Source organism: Cyanistes caeruleus, chromosome 1 (assembly GCF_971803275.1).
Source record: "Cyanistes caeruleus chromosome 1, bCyaCae1.hap1.1, whole genome shotgun sequence".
Classification (NCBI taxonomy): Eukaryota; Metazoa; Chordata; class Aves; order Passeriformes; family Paridae; genus Cyanistes; species Cyanistes caeruleus.
Genome location: NC_141701.1, coordinates 105221542 through 105249500, shown reverse-complemented (window position 1 = coordinate 105249500; position 27959 = coordinate 105221542). Strand labels below are relative to the sequence as shown.

At 40.5% G+C, this 27959-nt stretch overlaps 2 protein-coding genes across 16 annotated transcripts in view; one reads left to right on the top strand and one right to left on the bottom strand.

The window, feature by feature from the left end:
- LOC111923616 (uncharacterized) overlaps positions 1-18643 on the bottom strand; it is a 29163-nt gene extending 10520 nt beyond the window's left edge. The window contains exon 1 of one of the 2 annotated variants that reach the window (XM_086847340.1): positions 18265-18643. The gene's annotated coding sequence lies outside the window, so the exon portion shown is untranslated. Of the gene's footprint in view, positions 1-7231; positions 7353-18264 lie in introns of those variants that run through there. The other variant, XM_023919435.2, reaches the window with a different exon arrangement.
- On the top strand, positions 10388-27718 carry GPR141 (G protein-coupled receptor 141). 14 transcript variants are annotated; one of them, XM_086847239.1, is made up of 6 exons: positions 18560-18669; positions 20451-20513; positions 22229-22406; positions 23269-23361; positions 25069-25224; positions 25305-27718. In XM_086847239.1, exons 5-6 carry the CDS (start codon positions 25180-25182, stop codon positions 26250-26252), a joined length of 993 nt encoding a protein of 330 aa, XP_086703365.1. In that variant the 5' UTR covers positions 18560-18669; positions 20451-20513; positions 22229-22406; positions 23269-23361; positions 25069-25179; the 3' UTR covers positions 26253-27718. The 14 variants fall into 14 exon arrangements, with proteins under 14 accessions (XP_086703403.1, XP_086703416.1, XP_086703445.1 ...); XM_086847290.1 differs by lacking the exons at positions 18560-18669; positions 22229-22406; positions 25069-25224 and adding exons at positions 10395-10509; positions 23456-23732; XM_086847286.1 differs by lacking the exons at positions 22229-22406; positions 25069-25224 and adding an exon at positions 23456-23732 and having other exon boundaries at positions 18361-18669.
- The last annotated feature ends 241 nt before the right edge of the window (positions 27719-27959 follow it).

The following is a 27959-nucleotide window of genomic DNA, read 5'->3' as shown; positions in this document are numbered from 1 at the left end:
TTTGGCTCTTTTTCTTGTTCTTAAGCCACAGTAAGTCTAGTTTTCACTTTGGTACTGCAACTGTTGAATTTACCCCTATTCCCATTTTTTGAGATGACATTCTGGCATAAATAGGCTTGAGGCCATCCTACAGAATATAGGAGACTCTGCCAGAAAGAACAGTCCCCATTCAGGCTTTGGCTAGGAGGTTGCCACAGGCACAGGACTACACCCCAGGCCACAAGGGATGCTGCAAGGGAGGAGGCTGCAGCAGCTCACTCACTCAACTCCTGCTCAACTTTGAGGGTTGAGAAACAATTATATTTTTTCCCCACCTTGATCCCAAGCACAGAAAGCTCTGCTAGAATTCTGCACAGACTTGCAAGGACAAAGCAGTCTGAAGGGAGAGAATTTTTGGAGGTATTTCCTATGGATAGCTCACCCACCCTATTTATACAGCAAACTGATTGAACTCTTCCTCTGGCATTCAAAGCAAGGATGACAGATCTAAACTGTGGCAGAGATTTGGGACAGCTGCCCTTCTCAGTGCTGCAACTGCGTGGCCACTGCTATGGATGCAGGATGCCCTGTTAGGGTCTATGGGCAGGACTGGGGGCTCTGCAGCTGGGCATAAAACCAAAATCCTCCCCCCACTTGCTCCAAATGAGCAAATGTATTTACAGGGTGAGGGGCAAAAGGTAGGGGGTGTACACAGGGTGGCAGAGGAAAGGTGAGTGCCTCAGTCTGGCAGCATTGAAACCTCTTACATAAAAAATAATTTTTATTTTTACTGAATTTTTTAAAGAACATAACAAGATGAGAACAAAGATAAAGAAGGTTTCACATGGCACCTCTAAAATGCAGGATAATCCCAGCTAATCTAGACACTCACACTTTAATCCTAAAGATAATGACATCCCACTTCTCCTCTCTCTAAAAATTGCTTGATTTAAGCTGCTTTATGAACCTTAAATCTTTCCAGTATGGCCATCCAGGCCGAGAAACAAACTTTGATTTTTACAAGTTTGTTTTCTGTACTACCCACTAAATATTTGCACTGTGGAGGGGAGGAAGTGAAGGTCCCTCTGGACCTTGAGACATGTTTGTACCCTACACCACCTTTCACCAAAATTCATCCCTATCAGACAAGCAAGGAGAGGGACAAATGTAGCAAAAGGGCACAAAAAATATTCCAGAAACTCTTCTACACTTTCACACCATTCTGTCAACTAGACTTACACTTCACCCAAAAAGCTGGACCCTGCACCTAAAACAGAAAAAAACACCCATAGCAAATTAAAAACTAAGAAAAACATGGAGTAAAAAGTAACATCTAGAACTAGAGGCCAGTCAGCCTTACTGATGATGAATTATTTTCCAAGCATGGTCCCAGTTGTGTTAGGGGTGATATCAAACCCCCCAAGCCCTTGGGTACAGTGAGGTGGTGCAAAATAATAGTTCCTTAATTAACAAACACTGCTCAGCATCTTGCCTTTGTACTTCTCCAAGAAGAATCAGTTTTGCTCTCAATTGAAAAATCCCTGCTACCACCCCTGCAATGACAGACCGCAGGTGTGGCCTTTGCACTTGTGGGTTTGGTGCAAGTAGGTTAAATTTCCAGTGTCCTTGATGGAGGAGTATCTTCCCCCATGGAGGGGGCAGAAGGGGGTGAATTGTGTGCAGTGCAGGTTGAGCAGGGCAGGCAGAGCTGCTCTTCACACTCCACCACAGCTCCCAGCCCCACCTGCAGGGATTTGCTCTTAGGGGTCTCCCCCTTTAGCAGCTCACAGATCCTGGACTCTCCATGCACCCCAGACAGGTGTAAAAATTGTTGACTTGGGATTGTTATTTTTCAGCTTTGCTTTGAAATATCTTTTTCCTGATGGTCATTCTCCCAGTTACCTGTCCCATTGCTGGCATTATTAATTCTGGTTGCAAAGGGTGTATATAATTTCCCTCTTTGGTTTTGTAGCCAAGCAGCCAGGCTGCTGGAGCACAGATTGCTGGAGCTAGAGCAATCAATTTTGTAACACAGGGCTGCTTCACATTCAGGACCCAGTTCAAGAAAGCACTTAGGCAAAGGAATAATGACCAGTTTGAATGGGAATAATAGTGCTCAAAGTTAATTGTGTGCTTTTGAAATTGGGCCTTATATCATGCCAATCAAATAATTAATCTACTCAATTACAAGCTCCTGCTACCAAATACATGCCCTGGACTTTCTTTACTCATGCACCTAGGGCCTTGAAAAAACTATCAACATTCAATAGCAACACAGCAGAGACTTAAAATAATGTTGGCTTACTCCTTGCTAACTTTTACCAAGCAGAAAATTCAGTGTGCCAGTACTTCAGGGTCAGTCAGTCAAGTGCTTTAATGAGCAAATGGACTATATGCTAAAAGCTTAAGAGGGCATTTTTCTCCTCCCTTGAGACAGTCTCAGTGGAAACTGAAAACTATTTTTTGACCTCACAAGTCCTCAGATTTCTAGTATGCATCACAGTAGGTTCACCAAAAAGTAATCTGAGTCACAGAAGGATTAACTGTGTGAGGAACAGCAGGAAAGACAGGATGGTATCTGCAACATAATGCACATAAAGATGAAGGGAGTGATTAGAAGTGATGCATCCTTGTGAAGCCAGATATATTTTTACACAGGCATAGTCTACAAGCAGGATCATGCAACTAACCTCCTCAGAGCTCTTGCTGACCAGCAGATGATATCTTATGCTATACAGTTCTATTAAATTAAGCACAGAAACATCCCAAAAGAAACTAAATTAAATAAATGGAAGAATTTATTGATTAAAACATGTGTTTCTATAGGAGATGAATACAGTATCAAAACTTTCAATTTTTTCAACAAAACCTGCGATCCATCTGTGTTTGAAGTGGTTGATACAGCAAGCTGCTGGCTCATGACAGCTTCATTTGCCATGCTGATGCTGAGGTCTGTTTTGAGCAGCCCAGCTAGGCTGTCACTTTTTAGAGACAGTCTCTGAGGAGCTACAGATGCTAAAGTTAGATGCGGTGCTACATGCTAATGTATGAGATTCAATAACCTGGATCAAATGATTGCTGCAATCCATGTCTGACCAGCTGGAGCTGGCATTATTTCCACTAGTCCCCAAATTAATTTCTCACTTTAATTTTAAATGGAAGAATGATCTCGCTGTTGCTACTGAAGCTGTTTTAGATTCATTCTGAGTTTGTTTTGGTGCCTGTTTGCATTTTAGAGACATTCTGGGTCTCTGCATCAGCTCCTAGGGATGGGTTAGTGTAGAGCACTGAAGACTTCTTTTGAAGTCCACTGCCGTGACTGCAAAATGGGAACCAGAGAGCTGGCTCCCATGGCAATTTGCACTCAGTTTGTGCTGTGTAGGTGTGTGATGTTTTAGCAGGGAGCAGTTATTTTTAGTTCAGACATCTAAAACCCCTATTCAACAATGTTCAGCTATGGACTATGAAACAAGTCTGTAAAAACGAGGCTATTGCTGTGTTTGTGTATGTACATGAATACATGCATGTACAAGAGTAGGGAGGCAACAAAATATAGCTACCTAAGATAAGACACTTTTGGCTTTTTATCTGTTTCCAAGAAGCCCTAGAGATGGGAATGGCATCCAGCATTTCAGGAAGAAGCCATGTTTTAATTAGAGAGGAAGTGGGAGTGAAGCCTAAAGACATCTTTCCCATTAGCAGGGTGGTACAGAGGGGCAGTGACTGAAGCAGTAGCGGTGGAGGTGAGAGAAGAGGCCTATGTAATTAGGAGGATATTGTCTTGGCTCAATTCAAAACAGTAACAAATATTTCCTTGAAGAGGCATTGTCTTAATAGCCACGTTAGACTGCCAGCTCTGTCAGGCAGTGGTCAACTCAGCAATGCATGAAATACCATCAGCACTAGGAGCTCTCCTGCTGAGCCCCAGTCCACAAGCACATCCACAAGGACTGCAGTTTTAGGAGCTGTAGCTCAGGTGAAATATGTTTAGATTTAGTGCTCAGCTGACTTGATGGAAAGTACCAGCCTGGTCACACCGTTCACTGGCTCTCCTAAAGATTTTACCAAAACAGACTGATGCAAAAAAGGGAGGCAGAGTCTTCAGGCTGAGCATCCCAGACAGATATGGCTAACCCTAGCAGCTTGCTGGCAGCTGTAGTGCCAGCACTCCCCATCTCTCTGCATTCTCCCAGCACTTAGAAAATTGGAAATGGTGTCTCCCAAATGGAAGAACACGGCTCTAAGAAAGAACTAGACAAGAGATAGCTGGCTTTGCACTACTCAAATTTCCCTATTCCCTGAATTTGTATGTCTGATTTTGCAGTCTCAGTGGTTTCACATTCCTGACTTCTAATTCCTTTTTCTGCTTGTGCTCCTTTACATGTTATGGCTGTCTTCTTTCTTTGAGACAACTCTGGCTCATAGACTCACAGACCACATACTTCACTCTGTGAAAGTACTGAGCTGCCACTTGCAATCCCACACAGGACAGCCCTCCCATCCTCTGGAGGAAGGTGAAGTCTTGTGGTTACCACATGCAGAGGGCCCCACTTGAAAAAAAAGCAAGGGTTTCAACTGTTGTGTGGTACAGATGTCTGTCCCATTTCTGCAGCTGAGTGGTCATTTAAATTTCGTTTATGAAGAGGTTTCTCATTTGTGTATGGGTAAAAAAACTCTAAATCTGACTTCATCACTTCTTTGACACTGCATCATGACCTTTCAAAATTCAATTCCATTGTTTATTCAATGGTATTTTAAAAAAATCCTACAGTGCTATATCCATGTCTACTCAGAAAAGGATGTCTGCCATGAATGCTCAGACAGTGGACTCCTACATTTTGTTTTTAGTAGACACAGTGCTTAAAGTACTTTCACTTCTCTTCCATGTTGGTGGAAAGACTTGAATTTCCCTTGGGGTTTTTTTGTTTGTTTATTTTTTGGTTTTTTTTTTTTAGGCTAGATTTGGCAACCATGAAAACCACACGTTAACATCTGAATTGGAATAAAGAAGGATATTTTTATGTCTTTCCTGGATTATCTTTTCAACACAAAGAGTTCCCAGGCCCATGTTCCAATGCTTAAGACTGGTAACCCTCCCAGCAGAACAAGCCTTCTGTGCTTTTTCCAGTTGAAGAGACAGACAAAAGATTAACAGACAAAGCTTTGGAGTTTCTTAAATTTACAGTTTTCTTTGCAAAATTAAGTCACACACTTCTTCAAGAAAGAAGCTGACATGTTGTAAATTTTCAGAATATATCTTTTGCTTTCAGAGGTTTCACTGCTTCTAATATCTGATCTACCCTTCTTATGTCTAAGCTGCTTCCCTTTTCTTTCTGACGAAAGACTTTGACCAGGTTTCCCTGATTAGCAGCACTGGAAAACGCAAATGGCAGAATTAGATTGTTGTTGCCTCAAAACCAGCTCTCTGCCCATAGACAAACTTGCTCCCAAACCTGGCTACTGCAATAGCAGAAGGTTGCTTTCTATTTCACTCCTAGCACAGCAAACAAACTTAGTCCTTCAGACATTGGAACAAAAAATGTGCCATCCTATGCTATGGGAAAGATCCCTTCCTGATATTTAAGGTCCCCTCCAACCCAAGTCTTTCTATGATTTCTATCATAGAAATCATAGATTCTATGATAAGCCCTCCAGAGAATTCATTGCCATGGTGGATAACTCGAGCAGTTGCTTTTGACCACTGCATGTTGCTCTTCTGTCTTGTGGAAGATACAAGAAATATTTTTAAAACAAATCCACCCTTCCTCTGTCTAGTAAAGGTCAGCTAAAATCAACTGTGCTCTGTTTTAACAGGAATCAATAACCTTTTTTCCTCTAAGAAGGGAATTTATTGGCTTTTCTCTAGAAGTACAATAGTCTTTTCAATGTTCAAATAATCTGCACATAATCCACTAAACTTTGATTCCAAGGGAAAAACATTCAAGAAAATAGTAAAAAGACGATGCAAACAAGTGTGACTGTGCTGAACACAACTGGTAATGTCTATGAACAGGGAGAAAATTTGTACTAATTCCTTAAGACATCTCTCTTATAAATTGGGTTAACATCTTGATACTGCAGCTTTTCAGTCTCCTTGAGGCCTTCCTCAGTCTAGACTGTTCTGTATTTCTCATTCACAAAACATTCCTGGATTGATTAAAGCCACAAAGGGCCATGGCTGCTTCTGTCCTTTAAAGTCTTATTGACTCTCCTCTTCATTGCTCAAATAGAATTCTCAGGTCTTCTGATCTGCTCTCAGAAAAACACCATGGATATATGCTTACAACTCCCATTTTCATCAGATGCAGAAGTAATCCTCACAGAGAAGTGCTGCAGCACAGAGTAGGAAACAACACCTAGCTGAAGACTGGCTCAAGCACTTTGGTGCTGCTTGTGCTTTCTTCTTCACAGTGAGACAGACATTAATCACAGGAGATTGAAAGGGGTTTGCAGCCTGTGGCATAGCACATCAAACAGATATTGGGTTGAACTTGTGGTTTGTTAATGTGCAGTTTCTGGGTTCTAGACAAAGGCCATGATAACTCAATTGGCAAATTCCAAGCTTTGATTATGAAAACTTTCTACAACCAACTAGGAGTTAGAAGAATGCCTTATCATGCTCATATGCTTTTGACCCTTCAAGTATTGTTGCTGTTGAGCTGAAAAAGAATCAAATGTTCCTCATCTGAAAGAATAAGATTAGGAAGGAGCAAGAAAGAGAAGAAAAGACTGATAGATCAGGAGTTGCAGGTCTGTTCTTCTAATGACAATGACTTTGTCTTCACACCTGACCCCATACCCCTTTTCTGTCCCATTTTGCTCCATTGATATACTTTATACTTAATCCTCCCCCTGCTGTGTTGTAAGACTATTTGAACACAAAAGAACTGGACACTAAATGTGTCTTGTTGACACATTTGTGTCTTTGTGACAAAAATGTGTCAATGTGTGTCTTGACACCAAAGAAATGCCACAAAAGTTAAATGTTATAGTGGTTGCACACTTGTTCTAACTTTTTCCTCTCTCTTCATGGATCTGTAGTTAATGGGAAACTTTGTACAGTTCTGCTGCTTTTCTCTGGAAGTGACGGTAGAATCAGGCAGTTTTCCTTGTAAAGACTGAGGAGGCAGTTGAAGGCTGGTTTTTAGTGTGAGTTATTGGCATGGAACCGTGGCATGGTAAAAAATTACTCCCAAAATCACACAGATGAACAGCAGCTGTCGATTTAAGTGCTGTATCTTTTACTGCTTACCTGAGGGATATTTTACTCTGGAGGAAGTGTGGACATGTCTGTGTCTACAGGTACGTAGCCTTGGTTGCAGCAGGGCTGCCAGCTTTTGTGACACAAAGAGTGGACTTGGCAGTGAGGTTCCATGCCCAACAACAGCCTTCTCTACACACTCACCAGGGCCCATCTGGCAACCAGGAATCACAGAATCATGATCATGGAATGGCCTAGATTGGAGAGTGACCCCGCGGATCATCTAGTTCCAACCTCCCTGCCACAGACACGTTTCACCAGACCAGTTTGCTCAGAACTCTGTCTAAAATGGTCTTAAACACTTTCAGGGATGGGACACTCATAACTTCTCTGGGAAGCCTGTTCCACTGCTTCACCACTCTCACAGTAATCGATTTTTTCCTAATATCTAATCTACACCTTCCCTCTTTCCATTAAAAGCCACTGGCCCTTCTCCTGGCACTACTTGTTCTTTTAAAAGTCCCTCTTTTTCTTTCTGGTAAGCTCCCTTCAGGTACTGAAAGTAGGCAATTAGGTCTCTCAATAAAGCCTTCTCTTTTCCAGGCTGAACAATTCCAAATCTCTTGGCTTTTCCCCATAAAGGAGGTGCTATATCTCTTTGGATTCACTCCAACAGGTCTGTGTCCTTTCTTCTCTGCTGGAAACCCCAGAGCTGATGCAGGACTCCAAGCGGGGTCTCAGCAGCCAGAGCAGAGCAGAGGGGCAGAGTTCCTTCCCTCACCCCGCTGGCCACGCTGCTCTGGATGCAGCCCAGGACACGTTTGGCTTTCTGGACTGTGAGTGCACACAGCTGGGTCATGTCCAGCCTCTCATTCACCAGCACTTCCAGGTCCTTCTCCCCAGGGCTGTTCTCCATCTGTTCATCCCCCAGCCTGTGCTGATACCAGGGGTTGTCCTGACCCAGGTGCAGCACCCTGTGCTTGGTCTTGTTAAACCTCATGAGATTCTCATGGGCCCACTTCTCCAGACTGTCCAGGTAGGTCAGGATGGCTTCCCATCATTCAGGAGTGTCATTCACACCACTTAATTTGGTGTGACCTGGGAATTTTTTAAGCACACACTGGATCCCTCTGTCTGTGTCAAAATTGGACATTTAAAAAAATAAAATTAAAAAAAAATAAAAAATAGGCCAACCACATCCTGGGCTGCAGTTCCCAAAGCACAGGTAGATCTTATCTCTCTGCACCTAATTCATAAGAAGCAACAGAAAAATAAAGATGAGTATAGTTCTCAGAGGTGACTTGATATGGGACAAGATGCAGTGGATATAAAACTGCAGCATGGGAAATTCCAGTTAGATGTTAGGGAAGAAAACTACAGTATGAGAGCAGTCAAACTTTGGGACTAGAGCCTGCAGATGATGTGACCTCCATTTTTTGAGTTATTCAAACTCCACTAGTCCTGGCACTGAGAAACCTCACATAAGCCAGCCCTGCTTTGAGTGCCTGGCTAACACAGATGCCCTCCAGAAATCCATATCTATATCCTAGGACTATGCAAATAGATGTCTTGAAAAAAAAAAAATTAAAAATAAAAAAAATGATAGAGCTACATTCTCATTGAAAGTGCAAGCTTTGTTTCTCAAAAATCAAATTCTCAGGAATATTTAATGCTCCATTTAACTGCTGAGGATGAGTAGCTTCTTAAAAACCCATAGCTTTTTTTTGCTTGAGACAAGAGTTACTGAGTTTCACAAGCCAATGTGAGAATTTCTTTTTTTTTAAACCTTCCTTCCAGTTATTGAAGGCAAAATATAGCTTATAGGTTAAAGCATGAGACACATTGGCTGAAAAGTAGTCTAATTCTGACTCAGTAGCAGACTTGTTAAGAAACTTTGAAGAAAATGTCTTAAGTCTTTCATGCCTTTCATACCATGTAATATTGGACTAGCAGGCTATTACACAGATGAAACAAATTCAGCGCTGTTTATAATTTTTGTATTTGGGTGCAATGGAAAATATTGCTGTACTTCTTATTTGAGGAAAGATATTATTATATCTTATTAACATTGATTTTGCTGTAATTTTTAAATCACTAAAAGAGTATTTCTAAGCTTAACTGGTTATTGGAAAAACAGTTTATTTATTGAACCTTGAAAAGAGCAGTTAGACATTGCTAGGGAAAGTATTCTATTTTCTACATCAACTATTGCTTTTTATCTTGTGGAATCTTAACATGGGGATAGGACAGAACATTTAATGAGCTTTTGGATTTAAAAGTCCCTAAGCATATGCCCTTAATTTGGAAGAAAGAGAGCATCCTTATTCTGAACACTTTTATTATTCATACTGAGCTCCTGGGAATGCAACACCAAGATTTTGAAATATGAGTTTGTCCTACCTTGCTACTTGTTGCATGGCCAGGCTTTGCAGCTATTCTGCTATGCCACTGATAGAGAATGACATTTTGAAATTAAATGGGGTCAAGGAATAATTGCAGCTTTGAGGATACCTGTGTTGCGATGACAGATTTCTGGTAGCAGATGTATGAAATAGATACAATGAAGAATAAAGCCAGCAGTGTTTTATAAAGATGATCATGATATTTCATAGAAAATTCACCCCACATCTTCTTTTCACATGCTTTATTCTCTTCATTTATAAAAAGTTTGAGTCAGTACTTTTCAATTATAAAACAACTGCAGTATACAAAAAGCATATGCAGAGTGGATGCTTACATCTCTCTGGAAGACTACTGTTTGATAAAGAGCTAGAAGCATTTCAGAAGTATCAGAACACTTTCAGCCTTTCAGGATGCCCGGCTTCAGGGATGCTACAGATATTTTATCACTGTATCTTGAGGAAAATTGTCAGATCTCTTAGTATTATCTGAACTGAGAAAGTCCTGCCAAGAGGCTGAGTGGCCTTCATACCACAGGAGAGAAATACCTATGTCTATATATAACCTCAAACACATACTCCCATGTATTATATTCACTTTCATTACAATTAGTCCTCTTTCTTTCACCTGTAGCTCTCTCTTTCACGTGTAGCCACTTACAAGAAAATACATTTCACAATAACTGGAAGTATTTAACATATAATGAAGAGAACATAACACATCTTCACCAATGACCCTGATAAGTGAGAAGATTACAATTGGTCCAAGCCTGTCTGTCAGCTGTTTGTGGTTGATGAGCAATGGCTAGCACTTCAGGAAGCAGACAGAGCTGGGCTGCAGTAGCAGTTCCTCAGCAGCACTTCTCTGTAAAGTCCAGGAGTCCCACGGAGCGAGGCAAGTGTCCTGCTATGCTGTTGGAGAGGGGCTGGGTAAGTGCTGCAAAGGTCCTCAGCAGAGCTACTGAGGTACTGGGGGCAGACCAGGAGGAGGGAAATAGTATTAAACTCAAAAGAGAAGGCTGCAGATCTGTAAGGAGCTTAATGGCTCCTCGTGGGAGATAAGATTTCAGCAGAGCTGGGGGGAAACATTACAGGAGAGAAGTTAAAAGTACTTTAGGTTCTTAGTCCACTGCAGCAGTTGTGAATGTCATATTTTATTAAATCAGTGGAAGTAAAGTGGTAGTTAAAAGTATATTTTGGTATATTATTATTGCAGAAAGGGCTTCTCGTCTCCTTTAACAATAGCATTCACACTTTCATAATCCTTTCTGAAATTCATTAAAAGAAGAAAGTGTTGTATAGGTTTTTGCAATTAATCTTTGAACAAAGAATGAGGAGAAAATTTCCATAATGATTCTACTCATTCTTCATTGGCTCTGATATTTTTCATGATGAGTAAATTTTTCAGAATCAGCTCGGATGCTGATCATCTCAAGTCACCCCCATAAAAGGTTGCCAGATCTGCCTTCAGTTTGGCACATTTAGACACCATCCCTGATGCTCTCAGGCACTCACACAGCTCAGCAATGAAATGAAACCTCATCATGGGCCGCAGCAACAAGAGCCCAGACCAGCAGGTCAAGGACTACAGCAGGCAAGTCAGGAGTGTGATTATTCCACCCCATTTACTACCTGTTCAGCCCCACCTGGGATGTGGTGTCCAATTTCTGTCTTCCCTGTCCAAGACAGACATAGAAAAATTCAGAGAAGCTTAATTTCCCCTGCTGGAAATATTCAAAGCTCAGTTTGATGAGACCCTGGATACCTGTGTGTATAGCCCTGCTTTCAACAGGAGGTTTGACAGTAAAATCTCTCAAGGTGCCTGCCAGCCTGGATGTTTTTAAGATTCAACAGTCACAATCCACCCAGACTGAGATACGCCTGTTACTTTCTGCAAAGTCATGCAGAGGTACCAAAACTGGCTCTGGAGGAGCTAATTGAAGTGCAGAAGCCTCTAAGCCTGGAAAACAGGGATAAATTTGATGAGGGAATGTCACTCCAACACAGATTTATCACCAACTACCTTTTTAACACTAGCTTAGATATTTCTACACAGCATTGTGTTCTAAATTGCACACAATACCTCAGGCTCTCAGGGCAACATGCATTACTTCTATATCCAATACTGTACAGAAAGACACCATTAGAAAGAATGGTGTCTAAAGAAACCTAAAGAAACCATGTGCAGGCTGCTTCTGAATCTGAAACAAAAAAGTCCAGGGGAAAAAAACTTCAGAAAAAGTGTAATGCAATGCTAGAACCTCTCACCAATTTAATGAACTTCTTCCTAGCCTGGAACTGATCTCTGTGGCACAGCTGAAATTAAGTTCATGCAAGGATAATCTTAGGTGTGGGAATGGAATGAGGTCAGACACCCACTAGCATGGATAGGGGAAAAAATCTGAAAACTAAGTGGAGATAGCTTTTGATGCAGAATTTATTATCTTATTGTAAACTCACTGAAGACAGTAAAATCTTTTAAGTTAAAATAAGAGGGGAAAAGTTTTAACCAAAATATGAGACATAAGGAAAATCTGGAGTGGATACAAAACAGGCATTGCTTTATCTGCACTTACTGTGTTAGAGGTACTTAGTAGTAAATGGTGAGCTCTCTCACCATGAGGGCTATAGAAATCATTGAATCACTTTCATTGATGATCCTGATTTGATGGTGCAGAGAGAAAAAGGCAGCAGTGGAAATTGCTACTCAGTGAGCTGTTGCTTCTCATTTTCATCTCAGTTGCACAATTAAACACATTAACTGTGTGCTTTATTTTCTTAAACTCCACAAATTCTTACTATTACCGATATCAACAGGAAAGCTATTTTGGGGAAATCCTTTCTGTGAAGATGTACTTGAATTAGTGCTTAATGTGCTAACTTGAGAACCAGAACCAATGGAGCTAAAGAGACATGTTACTGTGGCCAGTCTAACCTATCTTGTTCAGAAGATAAAGGTCAGGTCACTGCCCACCTGTCACTGTTTTGTTTTGGGACCAGAGCTCATACCTTCACAGATGCCCACCATGCCAGGTACCCACCAAAACCTCTCTGTCACTTCCCTCTGCAACTGAACAGGGGAGAGAAAATATAAAAAAGGGTTCATGGGTTGAGATAAGGACCAGGAGAGATGATTCACCAAATACAGTCATGAGCAGTACAGACTCATCTTGGGGATATTAACTGAATTTATTACTGACAAAATCAGCAAGATAATGAGAAGTAAAAGCAGACCTTAAAAACACCCTCCTTCTCAGCTCTACTTCCTCCTTCAGTCTAGTGTCAGAGGAAGATGGGGCAAGGTGGTGTGGTCAGTTCATCATACATTGTTTCTTTCCCTGCTCTGATGTGGCATCTCTCCCCTGGGAGATGGCACTCTGTGAATTTCTCCAGTGTGAGTCCATCCCATAGACAGCAGCTCTTCACCAACACAGGTCATTCTTGGCTGGGATGCAGTCCTTCCTGCTCCAGCATGGATTCCCCAAGCAGTCACAAGCCCTAGAAGGAAACCTGCTCTGGTGTGGGCTCCTCTCTCCATGGGTCTGCAGCTCCCTGCCAGGAGCCTGTTCCAGCACAGGCCTCCCACAGGTTCACAGCCTCTTTTGGGCATTGACCTGCTCCAGCATGGGTCTCCTCTACAGTCTGCAGGTGGGTCTCTGCATCCCTGTGATCCTCCATGGGCTGCAAGGGCACAGCTGCTTCACCATAGACTTTACCATGGGCTGCAGAGGAATCTCAGCTCCTGCGCCTGGATCACCCCCTGCCCCTCCTTCTCCACTGACCTTGGAGCTGCTCTTCTCGCATGTTCCCACCCCACTCTTTTCTGGCTGCAAGTACAACTGCCATAATAACTTTTCTTCCCTTTTTTCTCCTTCTTTTTCTTCAATATGTTATCACAGAGGCACTATCATCATTTCCAACTGGTCCAGTCTTGGCTAGTGGTACATCCATCCTGGAGCTGGCTGGCATTGGCTCTGACAGAGGCAGCTTCTGCCAGCTTCTCAGAGAAGCCACCCCTGTAGCCTCCCCCACTACCAAAACCTGGCCATGGAAACCCATCAGGGTTTGTACACATCCTACAAAATTAATTCTGTACCAGCTCACATTGATGCTATTTGTACCTTCTCTACACCACGCTTCACTGACTACATGCGGATTAGTTTTATTTTACCTTTTCATCTATCATGTAGGGCTCATAGTATCATAAAGTCCTGTCAGTCTGTCTTCAGCTACTGCTTCATTAGAGCTACAGTGAATAATGACATAAAATATTGGCTTCTTACTCTTTCCAGTAGTAAAGAATATGTATGGAACATTAAATAGCCTGGATGAAATGAAAAGAAGGACGTTAGAAAGGGAAGCTATTTCATAACTTATTGTTTTCAGATCTATTTTTCTGCAGAGAGGTCCAAAGATCAGCCAAGTACAGGACCCAGTGCAACACCACAGCACAGGGCACTCCAAAACTGAAGAATATTTGGACTGGCAAAACATCATTAAGGCCACAAGCAGCATGGCCCAAGATTTTCTGTGGACACCTGTGTCAATGAAATGGGGAGAAGCTAAGAGAAAACATATTTGGAGGACACTGGGACAAAGGACAGGTGAGGGCATTCTTCCACAGCCCAGAACAGCAGCACTTACTGTGCTTCTGCACCTATGGCAGGGCTGTCTAGCTGCCCTCTTAAATATTTCAACTGAACTCCAAATAGGCAAAAGCTTTTAAAAATACATCAATAATGAGCTTATTGACAGCACAATTGGTTTCACACTTTGGTATATGCACTGAAGATCTCTTATGCAGCTAAAGTTATCATTTATATCAAAAAGTTATCATTGCTTATAATTTTTTCAGAATGGAAACTTCCAGATTTAACAGCAAAGTGAACCATTTCAGCCCAAACAATTTGATGTAACAGAGCACTTTGTGCCCACAGCACCTCGCTCTCATATGCAGTGTAGCTGTGCTGATCAAGGAAAGGCTCTTGCAAACCAGTGTGCTTTGAGAATGCAGTGTGGAAAAATTCCCTTGCAGTAAATTCCTCCTTTCTGAAATGACAGTAGGAACCTGAATTCTTCTCTAACCCAACTGTAGCAGACACATCATGAATTTAATTGCATTTATGCTAAGGTAAGAAGTAATTTTCATTATCAATCAGTGTTGGCAGGAAGCTTTACTTTCTGTACTGCTCCTAGGCAGTAGGAGCTTAGACTAATGCAGGGAGGTTTGCTCCTCAGTCAACGCATTCTAGCATTCTAAGTTTCATAAATATCTGTATATGTATATTCATCATGAAAGTGATCTTTGGTAAAATTATTTTTCCATGCACCTGATGATAGAGTTTGATAGAGTCTGCAGTCAGAAATCAGATGAAATAAGCAATCTGGGAATAAAACAGTATTAGTAGTTGCAGTACACATTTTGAGGGTGAGTAGCAATAGACTTGTGTTGAAATCCTTCTTAAAAATATATTCTTCCTTATAGCATTCTGCCTAACCCAGCAGGCAATTAGTGAGGTTAAGTACAAAGTTCAAAAATATTTTAGGATGAGCACTGTCTTTTCAAGATGAAGAGAAAGAATTTTTTTCTTGAAGAGGTATATATGCTTATAGAATTGATGCTGCATATATGATTTCTTTCTCTGCAGTCTGGTGTCATCTTTATGGTACATGTAATACATCTCCTTGTCAATCAGCTCCTCCTTCCTTTTTTTTTTCACCCTGGTAAGAACAAGCTCTCATAATGAGTGAATTGCTGTGCTGGATTCCTGATGAAAGGCACATCCCCTGAAAAACTTACTGGCTTGCAACAGATACAAGCTAGTAAAATCCTTCAAAAAAGAGGTAATATTTAAGTTGGTGATATACTATTAGAAGTGTGCAGTTAAATATAAGTAAGACACCTTCTCAGAAAGTCCATTTAGGCTGGAGACTGAACAGACACCTTTTGTATGATTTTTGTACGATTTTCTGATTCCTCCTCCTGCCCTTGGCGACCAGCACTGAGGCCAAAGCAAAGTCCAATAGAAAAGTGAAGGTATGGCAGAAGTTGGACAAATTTCCAGTGTTATTAGTATTAGAACAGTTGGTTTCTAGATCTGGGATCCCTCCCACACTATCAAAGGAGAAATACTGCAGATTTTGTTGTGAACTTAAGTTTTGGTTTGTTTTCAGTACTTTTCTGAAAGATGTGGATACTGGTAAGACCTGAGCAGAAATTTGAGAAGGTTTTTACTGATGTGCTAAGCTTCAGCATGGTGCAATTTGGCATTTCTGTAGAAGGAAAAGGTAGTGAGATAGGCTGAAGGAGAAACAGACTTTCTCCACGCCACTTTTCCTCAAGTACATTTAAGCAAATTTAAGAAATGATGCACAAGGATAATAACTTGCAAAGTTATTTTTTTCCCCCAAAACAAGTAAAAAACCAGGAGTAGGACACCAGATGCATTTCCACTTTTCAGAGGAGCTTAAATTTATGGCTCTGCTATGCAAAGGCATGTGAAACAAGGAATTTCAAGCCACATTTTACTCCCTGTACTTTTCCAAAATGTTCTTTCAGATGTGTCACAGGCAGTAATTCTCACTTACGGGACACCTTGCACTGCCTGGGTGACAGCGACAAATCACAACTGATCCAGAACCCAGACAGAGATATTTTAAGAAACTTATTATCTACAAAATGTTTTTTGGCTGATACTGAATTTTTTTTCCTTTTGTAGGTAATTAATATCTTTCTATTCAGGTGCTTGAAATAGTAAAGCACACTAGAAATATGAGTCAAAACTATGATTTTGTTAGTAACAGCTAAAAGTTTTTCTAATTTTATATTGCCTTTCAGTTCTTCTTATTAGCAGCTGATCTTTTACTTAATAATAAACTGCAAATAACCTGTCACCATTACAACTAAATAACTGATTAGGCAGTCTTACACACTAGCCCCAGGCCCACAGCTGGCACTAGGAGGAACTCTGAGCAGATCAAAAAGCCAGCTTTTGTAAGGAGTACAAATTATTATGAATTATGTCCTCCCTGATTCTACACAATCCACATCACTTTAGTGTTGTCAGGACCATCACTCAAGCTTTACCCACAACTAAGAGCTAGGTTACCTGCAGACAATTTAAGGTGTCCAGGTCGGTCTTATTTTTTGCTTTGTCACACTTAAATAAGTGAAGGAGAAGAGTATTTTTCTAGAAGACCCAACCACCACACTTGCATAGCTCCTGCCACCTTGTACAGTCCACTGCTGAATTAGCACTCCAAATCCTTGAGTCCTGGCAAAATAAATGTAGGCAAACAAAACACCTGTGTTGCCATGGTTATTCTGTGCACAACTTTACATTTGGAACAGCTGAAAAATCACTAACAGTGTGTATTGTGCTTGAGCATAAAGGGCACGGTTCTCTTTCCTCAAGGACCTTCCACAATCCAGAGCAGAGGTATCTTGATGCTAATCAGACTCAGGACAAGCAGTCCTTGAAATCTGGCCCAGATTCTCATCTACTATTAAACAACCTTGGCCCTTGAAACTGTTGCTGTAATGCAAACTCAAACTAGATGATGGTTGGAATCCATGTGATACAACAATACCATGAAAACACACCATCACACTTCTAGATGTTTAGGGTATTGCTAAGACTACCAGCAATTACTCAAAACTTGTAAAATTCATGCATTTCTAGTACCCGTGTTTAAAATCAGTAATACTCTAAAATAACCACATTACAGCTGAAAATCTAAACATACCAGTCTGGAATCCATTGTACATGTTGTAGGTAAATCCTGGGCAAAATTGCATCAATGTATCAGGGAAAATTAATTGCAATGATGTATTGTCGTGGTTTTAAACCAGTAACTAAAAAAATTACTTATTTCTTGCTGTGAGATATGGATTAGAACAAGAGCAAAACAGGCATAAAACTTAAAAGGAATAAAGAAAGTTTATTAAAAAACTACAATAATAAGAACACCAGAATAAACTTCCAGAAAAAACCTTTTTTATCCCCCATCTACTCACTATTCCTTTGCTCACATGACAACAGAGACAAAAACTTTGGAACTTTGATGGTTAAAACAGTCCCAATTCCTGCTACAGTCTTTTCGCCAGTCTTTGTAGAGAAACTGAAGTCTCTTTCTGTTAATTTATGGAGTTTCTCACAAGAAAACTACTTTTGTTATAGTTTTCTATTGCCCTGATGTTAGTTTCCCAGAACTGCTGTTATCAGAGTTCACTCCTCCCATTTCACATCACTCTGAGGTGTGTATGGGCCATGAGTTTAGGGATGACATTTTAAGGATGAGTTATTCAAAGGCAAAAGTCTTCTTCATCTGTCTCTGTGAGCTTCACTAGAAAACAGTTTTCTCATTTCCCCCCAAGGCTTCAAATCTTCCAGCACTTCACTGTACTATAATTACTCTACTTTTTACTCAAAATTTACACTTTGAACACTCTATTCCTCCCTATATACTGTCATGAATTAAAGGAGTGTTTTCAAGACCTTATTGTCCATTTCCATAGTCTTAACAGAAAGGTATTTCAGCTCATAAAAGCATCTTCTTATTTTCTATTTTTTCTGAAACTTAATTCTTTTCTTTACTGTCCTTGATAGTTTTATAAAGTCTCTTAACATGTTGATCACTCTCTTTTTCTCTCTCTGGATAAAAGGATTAATCTGCAAGTCTCACCTGAGAAATGAAAAGTTTAAAAACTTGCCCAGGCTTTTGTAGATGGCTCTGTGACCTCTGCTGGTGCAGGAGCTGGAGCCGTCTGCGATAGAAAATTCCTCATGGCTGCTCTGGAGAGTGTAGTTGCTGTCTCAGCTCGCCGCAGGTCCAGAGCTTTTTCTCCTTCTTTACTCGGCAGTCCCCAGTGAACTCCGTCACTGCAGCTGAGCCAGAGACCGGCCCGGCCCGGCCAGAGCCCGGGGAAAACTTTCCGCAGGCCCCATCTCCCGGCCGGGAGCCACGGCAGGCCCAGCCCAGCCCCCGCCCGCCCACATGGCCGGGCAGAGAGCGGGAGGCCGGAGCTCTGTTACCTTTCACAGCCAGGAAAACAAAGAGAACTAAAGCCCCCTGACTTTACATCTTAAGGTAGGGTTCACAAGTTGATCTCCCTTTTCAATGGTTGAAATTGCTGTCAATTCCCAGTAATGACCAATAATTGGTCAGGAGAAGGGACTCCTTTCAGTCCCCAGCAACTTCAACTTCCTTAGCTCTCACAACTACCTTAAAGGTAAAGTCACCTCATGACATGTATACTAAGCATTCTATACCTACCTAGATCTTTATGCTAACAACAAATTAAAGACCAACAAGGGCAATGAGGGTGTCTATCCCAGATAATACTCCAGTATTTCATTATTTGGTTTAATCCTGGATTAAAGACCTGAAGATTTTCCAACTACAAACATGTGGGAAAAAGTCAGCCTGAAAAACTCTTATTTGTTTTGACTGCTTGAGAAAACAGCATTGTTTTTTTATCGGCAAAATTAAATAACTTGTACGTTATGTAATTACTATATTGCATCAAAAATACACATCAATATACAACATTAAAACATTACTTATGTTTTAACTTGTTTAACTATGTGTTAGCTTATTTTATGTATCAAAAATATTGTATAATTTAAAAACCCACATACAGATGATACCTGAAGGTTTTAAAAGGACTTTAGCTTTCTTTCCGCTGGGATGTATTCATTCTAAAACAAGACCTAGAAGAAGCCAAGACAAAATTACTAATTTGAGAGTGCACAAGTCTTGATTCAAGGATATCTTAGCTTTAGTTCTGGCTCTGCTATGGAGTTTTCAGCTTTTTATCTGTATGACTTTCAACAGAGCTTTGAGACCAGCTTGCAGAAAAGTACTAGAGAAGAGCCAAGCATTAGTAGTATGATCACCTTTTAATATTATCTAAACAGTTCTTTAGCTGTCAGCCACTGCTAAAATTGCAAAATGCAAAAAGACAGTTTCCATCACATACCAGTCTGTTGTGAAGTAGTGCAGAGCAGGACTTCCCTTGTGCTTTTTAACCAAATGTGAAGCAACAGGATGCAGTCAGTTAAAACGTTCTCATGTGAGATTACACTTATAAGTTGTATGTCTATACTGTTGCTTTCAAAGCTACTATACTCAAATATAACCATTTGTTCTGACAGAAGCATGTTAAGCCAGCAGGAGGGCAAAACTGACCTTGCATGAGACTCAGTCCCACAATAAGACAACCTTTACCACACATACACCTCACAGCAACCATCATTGCTCAATGAGCCTTTGACACTGGCATGGCTAATCACTTTTTAATTAAATCTCCTAGTTTCCCTCTACTAGCACTGTGCAGCTGTAGAGATGGCATCACGTCCTGAGATCCAGACACTGAGCTAATATCTTGGCAGAAAGCAGAGCTGAGAAGTGGTGCTGGGCTGTAGAGGGAGCTTTATTTCATCCCTTACACTTCGGTGTCTCTGACCACATCCAAACCCACACTTAGTCAATCTAGATCATATTTTCCTCTTGTTCTGCCTTGTTTTCTCAAAACACACTTTCAAATCATCCTCTCCACTCTGGGGAACAACCCTTCCAAACATGTGTCTTGGTAAACTGTGAGGCTCACTTCTGTGTGTATAGTTTATCATTTTAGGCAGTAGTATAAAGCACTGTTCAGAAATGGGAGGCTTAGAAGACCTCTGATGGCTAAGAAGCAGCTGCAAGGTAAGGGATGCTGTGATGCAACTGAAAGTCTTTCCAAGGTTGTGTGCCCATGGGCAGCCCTACCCTCACACAGCACAGGGTTATTGTTTTGAAATAAGCTCAAAGAAGGAAGTAAGGCAATGACTCTTTAAAGTATCAGGTCTTTTGCTTTTTATTCTTAGAGCTTTCATAGAATGAAGAACCAAGTAAGCAACACTTGAATAGTGGAGATAAACTCTTAATCTGTAAGTATACACAGATTAAAAAAAAAAGCCTTGGTTTGCAAAGTTTTTAAAAGAATGTTTGAAAGTTTAGGGCAGGGGGGGAAAGCATTCAGTCATCAATTTGTTTTATTTTGAACCCATTTTCTGCACAAATGTTTTCTCAGGGTGTTTGGCAATTTCCTAGTAAGGAAGAACATTGTTTCATTCTTTTCTATATTGCTATCCTGTAGTTTTACCCTCTCTTCTAAAACTGGGAGGCAGTGCTTTTTGTTTTCATCTATCTTTTTGTGTGTGTTTGATATCACCCAGTCTCTATAAGGACAAGAAGGGCTTGTTCTCTCTGTTAAGATACAGCTAAGGAGGTAAATAATCCTTTTTAGGAACACTTCATGGTTTCCAATTTTTTGTGTAAAAATAGTGACAATCTCAAATGAAAGAGGGACTAACTCAACATGCTCTTCTGTCCCATTTGTTCTTCAATGGGCTAAATTGAAACCACAAAATATCAGTATAATGTTGACACAGCCTGCGAGACATGGGCTGTTAAGATACCAAATGAATTAGGGGAATCATGAAAACTTGTTTCAAAAAAGTCAATGTCTAAATGTAAAAATGTGCTTGATATTTAGTATTATTTTATTTTTAGTGTTTTTCATTAAGCAGGTTTTTATACTTCAGACTTCAGCGGTGTGTGTTTATTTGGAAATGAAAGAAGTTCTGCAATTATTCTAGTGGTATAGCCTGCATTACCATAACACAGCATGGAATTAGAACAAAATTAAATGCAATTACAATGCCCTCAACAGAAAACATCTTTGAGACTAAATGAGAATTCTGTGAAACAGATGCAGATTTTAAACACAATTTTCTTAAAAATTATTTGTATCTTGCACTTCCTCCAACCTAGTCTAGTTCAGTGAAGGAATGTCAGTTCTGTCGAACACTCATTTTTCAATTTTTAAGCCTGTCGAAAATAGAAATCTTTCATTTGAGTTGAACATTTTTCTCCTCCAAATTCAAATGAAACTTCTCAGTTGGGTGCATGCAGACAGCAAATGCTTCTTCTGCAGAACCCAACTGTCAGAACACATGAAAATCTGCGTGAAGCCTGCCAGTCTCTCAGCAGACATGTATGGGGGGATAAATTTTGCAAATGCTTGTTATACAGAGTAGAGCTCACTGTTTGACAGAGATTGTAAGAGTGTCATAATTCCTGACAAATGAGGTGTTTTTTTTTAATAAGTTGATATAATGTTGATGTAACATAATGGTGACTCATGGAAAATAGCATGCAATGAAGGGAACAAGCCAGTGACAGGCTGGTCTGGATTGCTAAATCAGGCACGAAGTAGAATAAGCATTTTACCCCTGCCAAATGCAAAGTTCTTCATCTAAGAACCAAGTACAAGTGTAATGGCAGTTCACTGAGGAGCCACAGGTATGGCTGGGATCTTCTGTCTCATATCAGGTATCTATGGGGGAAGTCTAAATTTGACAGAAGGTTTTCAAATCTGAAGACAGAGGCAGAAGCACATCAAATGCCTGGAAGCTGAGGTTGTACAAATTCTGTCCAGAAGTATGATTAATCTTTTTTTCTTTCTTACCTTTTTTTTTTTTTTTTATAATAGTAAGATAAATAGCAGTAAGATAAAAGAAAAACAAGTTCCTGAATGTTGGAATTAATATTTCCTACCTGGAAAATTTTGACACAGATAAACTGTTTTCATAAATCATAGAATCACGCAATGATGTGGGATGAAAGAGGCCTTCAAGATCATCTAGTTCCAGCAGCCATGCTGTGGGAAGGGATACATTCCACTAGACCAGGTTGCTCAAATCCCCATCCAGCCTGGCCTTGAACACAGACAGAGACTGAGCATTATGACTTTTTCTGTCCTGAAGAGAGCAGTCCAGGCAAGTCCCACAGACGGTGCTGCACAGTCAGTCACATGAAATGAGTGTGATGGCATTATCCACACTGACAACTGACAAATCTTGAATGCACAAGAATCTTTTTGCTGATCACATTTCTGAAAGAAACTAGCCTCTGGCCTGCTGGCAACCTACCTCCTTTGTCAGACTGAAATAGCTATTTTTGCAATTGTCCCCCAGCCCCCAGCAGCTGCTGTGGCATCCAGATGAAGCGGTGCCCACTCATGCCTTGTGGCTGCTTCAGGCTCATGTCCGGCAGAAGTTCAGCCAAGTCATGAGAGGCTCAACACAGAGGAAGACCAAACCTGGCTCTAAGACTTGAGCAGTATCACTGGACTGGTAGCTGCTAGAGGGGGTGGGAAGGCACAGAAACGAGAACAGCTGTGTCTTGTAAGGTTCATATTAATTCTTTTCCCACGTGTCTCCTGCTAAATTCTGGCAAAAGGACTTGTAGGTAGCATTTCAGGTCAGTAGGTTATAGCATGGTGAATGTCAGTACGATAGGAAACCTCATTTCACCAGAAAGCAACATTTCCTCTGTGAAACGTGCTCTGTGTTACGTTACACTCTGTATTCATCACACAATGATATTCCAGTGGGGTGCCTGTACTGCTGGGGAGCTGATAATCTGCTATCACAGCTGCTTGTTGGTTTTTTTTTGAAGATTAATGAAAATTATATATCCTGCAGAATCTTACTATGCAGGGATTTAATGATGACTGGAGAATTCTGCAGAAATCGAAATTTCAGTGACTCAGTCACCTATTTGCAGACAGAAATAGGTCTCTTGATGCCTAGAAGTCAGGTTATCTTACTTCTGCCTATCTGTTCTTACTGCCTTCAGTTCAAGTTTCACTGGCCTCCGAAGAGTGACATCAAGAGGAGATCCCAAGTGTAGCCTTGCTGCTGCGTCTGCTCACACCAAGCCACATTTCCAGTGCGTTGCCTTTCCCCCCATGTGACACTTTTAAAAGTTTTAAACTTTAAATATGTTTTTTAAATCAAAACAATGTGGTAATGCCTGTTTTTAGAGACATCTTTTCAAACTTAAGTTCTTCAACAACTTGGAAAAACTGATGAAGAGCCCTTGCTAATCCCTTCTGACCTGCATGGTTGTAAGGATGAAATTGTCTCAGAAACGAAAACAGAACTGGAAGGAACTTGCACCATTTCTGATGCAAGAGCTGCAGTGTGCCAATTTTCAGTGTCTTTGATAAAAAGCTCCTTCAGTGCAACCCATTGTAATTCTCTTAATGTACTGGAATCAGTTGTCCACATAACTCTGAAATACAAGATCAAATACAAAAGGTCAGTAATGCCAGCAACCAACACATCACTTTGAGATATGGCACTTATATTTATGCTGATTATAATAAGATATCTGGCATCTCTGATGCATTGGAATAGCTAGAGAATAACTTTTCAATGTATGAAGAGACCTTGATTACTTTGAGGGTAAGTGTTTAGAAATATTTCTAAGAAACAGCACAAAACACCTGAGATGAATAACAGATATTCATTCCCCACTATGAGCAAAACCAGTATATAAGCATTTTCTGTTTGCAGCATTTTCTCTTTCCTATAAAATGAGTGGACTGCTAAAAAAGTTTTCCCCCTCCCAACTCTTGGTAGTTCCTGTTACCTAAAAAAAATTAAAGTTGAAACACCATTCATACAAAGAAATTGAGGAACTACTTCCTGAAGTGAAAAGCGTTGAGTATTAAATGAAAAATCACAAAAACTTGGGAGAAAACTCCTTCTTGTGTTGTGGATTCACTGCTAGAATGGACTCTTACTAGAGTCAGTTTTAAATTACTTTTCAGGTAGCGGTAGCAGTATAACTGTGATAGTACAGAGCCCAACACTGTTCAGTTTTCCCTAGTTCTTTTCTGTAACTGAAATGTGAACATTCCCTGGACATTTTTACAGATGCAGATATGCTTTAGGATAACACCCTACCTGAACTCTTCCCCTCCTATGTGATCTTGTAGTACTTAAAATACTAACAGGAGCTGCATTTAGATTTATAAGAATTATTTTTAATCTCTCTTTTAGAGAGTAATATATTAAAAATGTATAGCATATCTTTTATGCTTGCTATTGACTTGCATCTAGTTTCTGCTTGGGTCAGACAGGATGATTTACACTCACCTAGGATGTCCTTTCCTAATGTTTTCTAGCAGCCCATTTCATAACACTCAGTTACTACATGTAAGATATGAAATGGCCCTGAGAACCAGGACAGTACTGCCCACGCTTCTTGGCCTGGCAGGATCTAAGAAGGATTTCCATGGAGTCTGGGTTTACATGGTGTTTAATCCCTTGTTCAGAGAAACTGTCCATGGAGAAGAAGTTGATTGTAATGTGTTCAAAACTCAGCTCTCAGAGTAGCAAACAGAATTTGTATCTTAGATAGAACAACATATGGTTGTTGTCTGGCCCTAGGAAGGACAGATTTGTGTTGCAAATAAACAAATTGATGAATGAGTAGCAGAATGAAAACAGTATCTCTGATCTTCACTGTAAAAACATGCAGATGCTCAGAAGAGAGGAGAAAAAATAACACAGCACAAAACCACCACAATGATGTAATTTTCTAAGGATCATTTCTCCCCATATATTATGGATTCATGCTTGTTTTTAGGAGTATGGCTGGAAATGTCTTAAGGACTAGAGCAGTTGTTTGCCCAACCTTCTCATCCATTTCCCCCGAGGCTGGAGGATGTTTGGATAAAAGTGCAGGTTACAGCTACTGATGCCATCTGTGAGATTTCAGGATTATTCCTTGAGCAAGAGCCAGGTGGGCAGCTATTCTGGCTTTTTAGGTAGACCATCTCATTCCTACCTTATTTTAGTCTTTCTGTATTCCTTCATTTCCAGAATATGTACCAGGAGGATTTCATGAACATGACTGAAGGGATCAGGAACAGCAGTGACTCCTCTTCTGCCTTCGTTCACAGCAGCACCATGAGTGCCATACTGGTCACTGTCTACTCAGTTGCCTTTGCTGGAGGTGGAATTGGGTCCATCACGATGTCCTTCATGCTGCTCAAGATGAACACTCTGTCTGTGACCACCACAGCCATCATTAACCTGGTTGTTGTGCACAGCCTCCTCCTCCTCACGGTGCCCTTCCGCCTCCACTACTACGTCAAAAAGAAGTGGGTATTTGAAATGCCATTTTGCAAAATGGTGAGTGCCATGGTGCACATCCACATGTACCTGACCTTCGTGTTTTATGTCATCACGCTGGTGATCCGGTGGCTCATCTTCTTCCAGTGGAAGGACAAGGTGGAGTTTTACAGGAAGCTGCATGCCATTGCGGCAAGCGCTGCCGTGTGGGTCTTCGTCATGGTCTTTGGGGTGCCGCTCTTCTACTTTGAGTATGGACGCTCAGGCTTATACAATAGTACAACGTGCTTCAAGTTCCACAAAGAACTACAGCACCAGAGTGTGAAAGCCCTGAACTACGCCATAATTGTAGCTGTTGCCCTCATTTCTTGTGTCCTCTTGGGCTTGCAGATTTTTATCCTGGTAAAAGTGGCGAGAAAATTTTCCACCTCCCTCTGTTCACACCAAGAATTCTGGGCCCAGGTGAAAAACTTGATTTTCATCTGGGTCATCATAATTTGGTTCCTTCCTTATCACCTCTTCAGGGCCTACTACATACAGCATGTGAGTGATTTTGACCAGTTAGAAAGCTACAATGAGGTTTTTTTGAGCCTGACTGCCCTGAGCTGTCTGGACCTGCTGTCATTCATGCTGAGTGGAAGCCGCTTCTTCAAGCAAAATGTGGGGATGCTCCACAGGAGGCTGCCTTGCTGCTAGCATCAGCCTCCTGCAGCATGTGCAGGACCTGGGATAGGACAGTGGTGGACAGCCATGGCAAACTCCCTCCCCAGCAAGTGTGGGTGTGCCATTGGCACAACACACTCGCACAGGGCTGTGCACATCAGCTTCCTGAAGTAAGGAACAAACTGCCTACAGGCTCTCAGCTGGTAAACAGGAAGGTGACCTCAGCAATTTCCTCGTGGTGCTACCCAGTGGGCTGTGGATGGACCGGGAGAAGAGGGAAGAAAGGTCATGGGCTCTTCTGTCTTACTGTTTTTACATCATGATTTGTGAAGTTAAAGGCACTAGGAGGAGACTTGAGAATTGCAGTGTAGAAACACAAATAAAGAAGCTGGTTTTTATGGACTAAGGTGCAGATTTTTGAAACTTAAAGTTCTATATCATTTTCCCATACATTTCTTATTTATTTCCCACAAGCTTTCATAAAATATCAGGGAAGATATTGTTCTTCCTGAGTCAGTCTATTTCTTTAATGTTAAGAGAAGCATAACTTTCTAAGTGAATTGAACAATTAAACCAGCTATTTAAAACTAAACCAGTGATAGTTATTTCTTAAAATATTTTCTCAAAATCACCTTTTGAGATGGTATCACTGCAGCAGATTTTTTTTCTTTTTCACATTATGAAAATATATCTAAAAGAAATTATATGCTGTTACTGAAATGGACATTGCAAATTCAATTCATTCACAAAATTGTTCAATTTTGTATTATTATTCACAAAATTGTTCAATTAAACTATTTTATAGTCAGGACAATTTTTTCTTAGATCATTCAGACAGCATTTGTCTTCTCTTCAAAAATAAATATTTTAGGTACCCAAGGTAGCAATGCTTTTTTTTTAAAATCCTATGTTGATTTTGTGCATTTATGAAGTTTATAAGCAGTTACTCACAGTATCTTTAGCTAAAAAGTAATTCTATAAATTTTATACCCTGTCCTGGTAGAAGGAATGAAAATGTTACTGCTTGGAAAGGAGGGATGGAAAAAGCTAATAGACGTAGTGTAGCTAAAAAGTATATTATAACTCAGTGAGATATAGTCAGTTGCTGTCTCTGAAGACAGAAATAAATTCCACTAAAAAAGATGAAAAATTTGGTAAAATATTTATTTGAAAGATATTGAGGCTTTCATAACTCATCTGCTTTACATCTATCCACAAAAAATAATATAAATCTCCAAATCCTCTACTCCAAGACATCAATGGCTAATGTATCTTTCTTTTTCCATCTGCATAAGGCCACATTTTTTCATCTAGAGTTAGTGGGATAATAATTTAATCATTTAACTAATTAGAGGTTATCAGCTGATCAATTTCCATGAGTGTCTCCTCATGATGCTGTTGAAATCCACCTTTTCAGCCTTGTGAACCTTTCCATTCCTTTCTGCTTCACTTTCAACATATCTTGCACATCAGACAGCAATAAAATAACTGTTGGTTGATCTTGTTGTACCTGTGAAATCTTATTGCTATGCTCATTGTTTTTGGTCCCACCAAAATGGTCACTTTATGGGATCCCATCTCTTCAACAGTCTTTCTACCTTATCTTCCTTCTTGCTTCAAAATCTATCAGGATGTTTATCAGGATGTTTGATCATAAGAAGGTATTTTCAGGTCAGAGTATGAGTCATGCTACACAACATCAAAAGGTGGAAATCACTGAAACTCATAACATAGGTGAGG